General features: G+C 42.3%; 1 protein-coding gene across 1 annotated transcript in view; it reads right to left on the bottom strand.

The window, feature by feature from the left end:
• Positions 1 to 2,120: 2,120 nt before the first annotated feature.
• The window catches only part of SLCO5A1 (solute carrier organic anion transporter family member 5A1), a gene marked incomplete at its 5' end in the record, with an annotated part of 90,755 nt that continues 84,295 nt past the window's right edge, over positions 2,121 to 8,580 (bottom strand). The window contains 2 exons of the mRNA XM_021709987.1: positions 2,121 to 2,644; positions 6,298 to 6,362. Coding sequence (XP_021565662.1) covers positions 2,199 to 2,644; positions 6,298 to 6,362 — 511 coding nt within the window. The remainder of the gene's footprint in view (positions 2,645 to 6,297; positions 6,363 to 8,580) is intronic.

Here is an 8,580-nt window from a genome sequence, read left to right as displayed (position 1 = left end):
AAGGTTTTCTGAAAACCATCAGAAATATATACCATTTTGACCAAAGTCAGATACCACTGCAATTACAATCTTGGCAAGACTGCTCACCTCCCTGAGAGCCAAGCCTAAGGACCAAAATGGAAGGCCTCCCCTTGAGAGCACTAGCCCCACCCCTTGTAGACTTCTTTCAGTCTAATAGTGATAACACTGTCCACAAACTACACGCAACCAAGAGAACCACGTGACCAATGTCATTCCCAGAAAGGGAGGGGAACAAACCTGTACCCAGGGAGTTCACACAATTCCACCTGGGCAGCCCAGCAAGGACAGAGGGCAAAAAGCCTGAATCATGGAGCAGTCTGTCATGTCAATCAGATCTCTTCTATGAATGAGGGTAAACCAAAAAGAGCAAGGCATCTTCCAAATTAGCCCTGCATAAGCAGAGGTTTCTTGACAGAAGCAGTTCACAATTATAACAGTACTTGAAGCTTACAGTCCCTCTCGGCCATATTCCATGAGTTACGTGCTTTCAATCCATTTGTGCTGTCAGGAGGCTTCTGTCTTAAGAACCATGTAAAAAGCATTCTGTGTGGTACCTAAGTCAAAATGATGTGCTGGGAGGTACTGAAAAGAATGACAGATCATGAATGAACCCAAAGTACATTTAGGAACAGAAAAGTCCTCTCAGAATCGGTGCGGGAAGGTTACGGTAGGAGGGGATCAAAGGGGGGTACAAAATGATTCTAACTCTGATGAAGTTGTGTCAGTACAATAGACTGGTTTGTTTTTGGTAATTTTCATTCATTATTTAGGATCGCAATCGGGGTCCCACTCACTGATCTCCCTCCTCCTGTATTCCAAGTGATTTTCATGCTCCAGGTCCAGCTTTCCTGATGTAATTACCCATTTTCAAGAGCAACCACAGCAATGTTCTGTCCGGAAAAAAAGGAAAAAGTACAGATCTGCCAGTGCTTTCAAGATATAACCCAAAGGCCCAGGTGGGACGTACCCCAGCAACTTTGTGGGCCCTTAGGAGCTAAAGGAATTTCTGCAGCAATTTGCTTGGATAACCATCATTTTCTTCCCTTATGGTGGATCCCAAATTACAGTTCCTAGTCGTATAGTTGAGCACACTAGTTTTAAAGCCTCTTAGGAAAGAATACCAGAGTTTATATTCAAGTTATCAGATTTAGGATTCAGCAGCCTCTTTATAACTACCTTGTTGGGGCAGACAGACTAAGAGAGAATGTCTTATGAAATGAAATAGCTAGTCTTTTTATCACATGATGCATATGGTTCCTTTGAAGCATTTAAAAAATTCTACCCGAGCCGGACTCGGTGGCTCAGCCTGTAATCGCGCGCCTTTGGGAGGCTGAGGTGAGTGGATTGCCTGAGCCCGCGGGTTCGAGACCCGCCTGGGCAGGCAAGACCTCATCTCTACAATAAATCAAAAAATCAGCCGGGCGTGGTAGCCCGCGCCTGTAATTCCGGCTACTCGGAAGGCTGAGTCGGAAGGATCGCCGGAGCCCAGCAGGTCGAGGCTGCGGTGGCCGGGAGCGGCCACTGCACTCCAGTCTGGGCGACAGAGTGAGACTCCAACTCAAAAAAAAAAAAAAAAATTCTACCCGATGTATAGAACTCTGCTATGGCTTAAAATGCTATTAACAGTACTGCAGGGAAAGTTTAGCTTCCTTATTTCAGAAACATATCTACTTTATTCTGTGAAAGCAAAAGTAATAGGTCGCACGTACATCTTTCCAATCAAATTGCATAGTTGAGGCAAATGCATTTGTGCTTTGTAGCAGAACTCACAGTAGTTGTTCGTATCTAAAAACTTTTGATTTGTAAATGCAAGGCCATGGCCAAGTTCACCCTTGATCGGCATGTATGCTAATGATATGCACCACCATTCCCCTTCCCAAAATTGTGTTCACCATGCACCTCAGCCTAGACCATAGTGGAGCATGACACAGCAGCAGTGGTAACAGATCTAAATCCTCCTTCTTGGAGAGAAGCGGGGGAAAGGCTCTCAGTCTTGTTGAGGTATCCAGCCCTCAATCAGTTGTGGCTGTGTGTACTGAGTTTTGTTGGTTTGAGGACTGTGTCTGTCGAGGTTTAAAAAAGAAAGAAAAGAAGAAGGCACGGTTGTTTCTCAAGTCGCCATATTCAACTCAACCCACACAATCAACTTTTTCCATTTTCAAGCTTTGGGAGAGTGGTTACAAGGCCGCAGGACTCTCTTCCAGCCCCGGGTCTGCAGAGGAACTTATTGCTTCTGGGAAGGGCCCGGGGTAGGTCTGGGCTGTGTACTGGATCCCTTTTTGCAGACCAGTCTCTTCGTGGAATTCTCCCTGGGTGCTGAAAGTGGGACAAGATCTAGTCCGGGCGTTGTCGGGGTGGCCCACACTCTCGCTCACAGTGCTCAGGGGGAATTCTCTCCACCTCCGTCTCTGCAGTGCATCCTCCTTGTATTTGATGGAGTACCAGGCCAGAAAAATAAAAATAAAGCCAAGGAATTTGAGGCCGGCCGCCAAACCAAAATAGACAAAACGAAATGATGTCACGTTGTACTCCCAGCAAGAGCCCTGCACGCCACACTCCTGTTGCCAGAGCATGCAGGTGGTGTCAATGACCGCTCCGAAGTAGATTGGAGTAGGAATGTATGCTAGAGTGGTGGAGAAAAAGAAAATATAAAGATTTAGCCTCCACCTTATAAGATAAAATAGATTCTTACACTAGCAGGGTATTGTTTGCCCAGTTAAGAGGAGTGATTTTCTTATGTTATCTGATTTTTTTTTTTTTTTTTTTTTTTTGAGTTGGAGTCTCACTCTGTCACCCAGACTGGAGTGCAGTGGCCACTCCTGGCCACCGCAGCCTCGACCTGCTGGGCTCTGGCGATCCTTCCGCCTCAGCCTTCCAAGTAGCTGGAACTACAGGTGCGCGCTACCTCGCCAGGCTGATTTTTTGATTTATTGTAGAGATGAGGTCTCGCCAAGTTGCCCAGGTGGGTCTCAAACCCGCAGACTCAGTCAATCCACTCACCTCAGCCTCCCAAAGGCGTGGGATTACAGGCCAAGCCACTGAGCCCAGTTGATATTCTTAAAGGGATACATCACATTTCATCAGAATATATTTAGCATAAAAACATTCAATACATGGTAAATACTTAAGATCTTCTTGTTTGCAACTCAAAATGTGCTATTGACTTCTAAGATCATAAAAATATCTACGGTTTATATGCATATATCAAATCATCACAATATACATTCCAAATAGACACAATTTTATTTGTCAATTATACCTCAATAAAGCTTTAAAAAAAGTCTATTGCTATAAATGCAATTAGAGAATCTTTTTAAACTTAAATATTGGATTTTGTCATTAAATATTCAACTGCCAGGGGATGGGGGGGGTGGGATTGGCAGTAGTGGGAAACTGCTGGGGGAGAGGTACAACTCATCAACAAGGGTCCCTGAATAATGAACATTTGTATACCTAACCCTGAATTGCACCCCACATCTTTAAAATAATAAATAAATAAACCAAAAGGCAAGTATAAATAAATAAATATATATATATATATTCGAGACTATATTAGAACTCAGTGCTAGAACAACAAAATTCAGTACACTTAGTTCTTGTGGGTTGGGTTCCAGTCCTTGGATGCAGGAAGAGTGTGAGAAAAGCACTGTCTTCTACAGGTCAGATGCCACATAAAATGGCAATTTTACAAAGGCATTTATGAATATAAGGAATTATAAAGGAATTTGATTATGGCATGAAATTCATCTTTGAAGCTTATGAAACATCTGAGATGAGAGAAGTAGCTTCATTGGGCTGGGACGTACACATTTCTTTAATCCCATAAGAAAGAAAGTCCACTAGCTGGGCTCGGTGGCTCAGCCTGTAATCCCGCGCCTTTGGGAGGCTGAGGTGAGTGGATTGCCTGAGCCCGCGGGTTTGAGACTCGCCTGGGCAACTTGGCGAGACCTCATCTCTACGATAAACCAAAAATAAGCCGGGCGTGGTAGCGTGTGCCTATAGTTCCAGCTACTGGGAAGGCTGAGGCGGAAGGATCGCCGGAGCCCAGCAGGGTGAGGCTGCGGTGGCCGGGAGCAGCCACTGCACTCCAGGATGGGCGACAGAGTGAGACTCCAACTCAAAAAAAAAAAAAAAGAAATAAAGTCCACGAACTACACAGACTTCCCTCAGCACATGCCATTCCTTTGCTAAGATGTGCCCCCACCCCCAACTCGCTCACTTGCAAAAATTCACCTCCCCTTTTAAATTCCTGACTCACTCAGTTGCCACGGTATTCTTGCACATGCCTCCATTTTATTAACTATTACACAGCATTAGACTGTTTGCATATCTGTCACCTTTGGTGGTAAGAGCCATACCTTTTATTCTTTGTATCCGAGGGACCTCAATAAGAGTTTAAAGAAGAACTAGATGGACAGAGAAAGGGAAGAAAAGAGAGAAGCAGGGAAAGAAGACAAGAAGAGAGAAAGGAAGAGAGGACAGCAAGTGGACTGATAACTCAGGAAGCTATGATACTTTTTAAATAAGTTGTTTTTATTGGTCATAAGGTCTACCAATTAGATTTTAATATTAACTTTTTTTTAATACTCTTTTTTGCTTTGGAATTTTGGGGAAATGAAAGTTGGCTAGTTGACCTAACTATATGTTTTCACAGTCAGTAAGTTAGGATAAAGTTGAATTAAGTAATAAAAGCCTGAAATATTCTCCCCTCACTTATTCTTGCTGCTGTAGCATACATCTGTTTGTTGGCTCATCTTACCTCCAAATCCATGTTAAATAACTCCAACTCTATGATGTCAGAGAGGGTAGAGAAAAAGAAGAAACAACTTTTTTCTTTTCCTATTTAACCCTTTGGTTAACAAATTTCCTTCTTTCTAAAATAACACTTTTTAGTTTTCAGTGAAAAGTATAAGGCAAATTTCTTTTTTTTTTTTGAGTCAGAGTCTCACTCTGTCACCCATACTGGAGTGCAGGGGGCATGCTCACTGCCACTGTAGCCTCGACCCGCTGGGCTCAGGCAATCCTTCCACCTCAGCCTTCAAGTAGCTGGAACTATCGGCACGTGGACCACATCCAGCTTATTTTGTGATTTATTGTAAAGACAAGGTCTCACCAAGTTTCCCAGGCTGGTCTTGAACCCCTGAGCTCAGACAATCCTCTCACCTCAGTCTCCCAAAGTGCTGGGATTACAGGCTGAGTCACCGCGCCCAGCCTACATTTCTTAACTATGCATAAGTGTGTCAGAATTTCCTTTGACCAGTGAGCTTTTAAAAGCAAGGCACGCACTAAATGAAACTGGAAGCATTCTTCCTCTGGGATTGAGGAAAAGAACTCCTTGGTCGGAGCCATCAGCCACAACATATGACAAACTCAGAATGCCAGAGGATTAATGCTTCAAAGGGCCAGAGGATGCCACTTTGAAATGTTTCATACTTCAAAACTGAAACAAGAAATTTGAATCCAAAAAAATCCAAATTTTTTTTTGTCTTCTGGACAATGATACTGATTACTAGGGGAAAAATAGCAGCTGAAGAAAAGGACAAACTGTCACTTAAGAAAGAAAAAATTATTTTAAAGAAGAAATGACCTTGATGAAGAGGTCAATTAAAAGTACACTGAAATTGATCAGGGGAATGGTGTCCGTGGACTTCCCAAGGTGGTGTTTGCAAAAATAAGAATGACATTCTTCTTGCATAAACATGTTCTGTGATTTGTCATACTGACACAGCACTAATGAGCTTCTCTTGTTAAGTAAAGCCTTATAATCCTTATATGTCACTTTGAGGACCTCTCCTTCCTTTTTAGAATTTTTTCTTTTTAAGAAAACTTGATAGGTATACTTTTTGCTCATTCCAATAAAATGACCATAAAGAAGAAAGGAACTGAAAATTTCACAGATGAAATGAACATCAATTTCTATCACTTTCATATTAAAAAGGCATAAGGGGGTCAAAAGGCAAGGATTGCAGACTCACTACAAATTACTTGGCTTAATATCTCTTACTGTACAAAAATCTTTGGGGGAATTTTGCCCAAGTTTATGTTTACAATGAAAAAGAAACTAACCTAAAGTTGGTTTGCTTTTGCTTTATCCAATGACAGAACCGGTCCGCTTTTAGTCCAAATCAGAAAATAAGGAAGTTGAGCCCTTTCCACTAACCTGCAAAATCTCACTAACGGTAACAAATGACTTGACTTGCCATTTTTAAAGGACAGTGAGAATCTATCATCTGCAAAGAGGAACTAAGAGGCACACTTGGAAATTCAGGAACGTACCAAGTGTTCGCAACAAAACAAACTGCATTCCCAGCGCAAAAGGTCTCTCCTCATCTTCTACGGACCTAAGGGAAAGAAAGAAATGTTTTAAAACCATGGCCCCAAGAAAATGAATGTCAAATCACGTCTGCTTTGTGCAGTGCCAGGGACTAAAGAAATGCTGTGCCAAAATATTTATTTCACTAGAATTTTCTAACAGTTGCACGATTGCTGATGGTTAAATCACTGAATAAAGGTCCCTCCAATGAAGACACCCAAGAAATTCTGACTGACTCTAATTGTTTCTATAATTGTTGTTGGAAGGTGAAAGACTCCTGTCTGAAGAGGCTGAACTGGCTCTAAGCTCACATAATCAGATCTGTTTTTTTTTTAAACTATATAATTTCATCCTAAATACTGCATTGTTTTTCTTTGCGTGCTTACGCTTTCCAGATGGTAGATGTATACAATGAAAATTAATCCAATAATTTCTGCAGGATAGGAAAGAAGTAAATAAAAACAAAACCAGAAAGTATATTCAAAAAATGTACAGGAAACAAGTTCAATATCAGAGAAAGCACGAGCTCCTCCCAACAACCTCTTTTTTTTTTTCTTCTTTTCTTAACACTTTTACTCCAAGTAATTCCCATGTGGCAATTGGGAATTGATTTTGTAATTAGCAAAGATTAAAGGGCTCCTTTTCTGAAATTTTGGGTTAGCAGCCAGCTGGGCATCTGCCATATTTGAACACTATTTAAAAAAGTAGCCTGTCTATGGGTTATTTAACATCTCTTGCAGGATTAAAGTGCAAAGAGCAGCCAACAGATACATGAAAAAATGCTCAGCCTCACTAATCATCAAAGAAATGAAAATTAAAATCACACTGAGATACCATCTAACTCCAGTCAGGATGGCCATTATCAATAGCTCAAAAAAACAACAGATGTTAGAAAGGATGTGGGGAAAAGGGAATGCTTCAACACTGTTGGTGGGAGTGTAAACTAGTACAACCTCTGTGGAAAGCAGTGTGGCAATTTCTAAAAGATCTAAAAATTGACCTTCCATAAGACCTAGCAATCTCCCTTCTGGGAATATACCTGGAGGAACTCAAATCACTCTATTAAAAAGATACCTGCACATGCATATTTATTGCGGGATTATTCACAATAGCAAAAACATGGAACCAATCGGGCTGCCCAATGAAAGTGGACTGGATAAAGAAAATGTGGTACATATACACAGTGGAATATCACACAGCCATAAAGAAAAACAAAATTATGGACTTCACAGCAACTTGGATGGACTTAGAGTCTATAATACTGAGTGATCTATCACAGAAACAAAGATCTGAGTACTACATGTACTCACTTATAAGCAAACCCTGAACATTTATCATGATACTATAAGAAAGGGATTGGCAGTAGTGGGAGGACATGGCCGCAGAGCAGGGAGCCACGTAACATCAATAAGGGTACTCAAACTTTACTTATGCACATCTTTAAAATAAAAAAGTGGAAAGAATTAGATTATTTGAGTACATTTAACAATGATTCACATGTCTTTTATTTTGTTTTTTATTTTATTTTGCTTTATTTTTATTTTTTGAGTCAGTCTCACTCTGTCACCCAGGCTAGGAGTGCAGTAGCACGATCGTGGTCACTACAGCCTGGACCTGCTGGGCTCAGACGATCCTTCTGCCTCAACCTCTCCAGTAGCTGGATCTACAGGCGCGGCCACCATGCCTGGCTAATTTTTTGGTTTATTGTAGAGACAAGGTCTCACCTAGCTGCTAGACTGGTCTCGAACCCGTGGGCTCAGGCAATCCTCTTTTCTCGGCCTCCCAAAGTGCTGGAATTATAGGCAGTCACCGCACTGGCCTCGTGTATCTTTTTTTTTTTTTGGAGTTGGAGTCTCCCTCTGTCACCCAGACTGGAGTGCAGTGGCACACTCATGGCCACCATAGCCTCGACCTGCTGGGCTCAGGCGATCCTTCCGTCTCAGCCTTCCAAGTAGGTGGAACTACAGATGCATGCCACCACGCCCGGCTAATTTTTGTGACTTATTGTAGAGACGAGGTCTCACTAAGTTGCCCAGGCTGGTCTCGAACCCCCAGGCTCAGGCAATCCTCTCGCCCCGGCCACCCAAAGTGCTGGGATTACAGGCTGAGCCACCGTGCTCGACCCTCATGTATCTTTTGAAACACTGCAGTACCTCATCCTTTCCATCCCATACCCATGGAGTTCCAGATATATAAACGGGAACCTCCTAGTACCAGGGTCCTTGTCGTCTTTCCCTCAACTTCTT

This window comes from Carlito syrichta, unplaced genomic scaffold (assembly GCF_000164805.1).
Source record: "Carlito syrichta isolate Samal-C Ts95f unplaced genomic scaffold, Tarsius_syrichta-2.0.1 Scaffold287855, whole genome shotgun sequence".
Taxonomy (NCBI): Eukaryota; Metazoa; Chordata; class Mammalia; order Primates; family Tarsiidae; genus Carlito; species Carlito syrichta.
The sequence above is the reverse complement of the archived record's forward strand: the minus strand, read 5'-3'. Positions and strand labels throughout refer to the sequence as shown.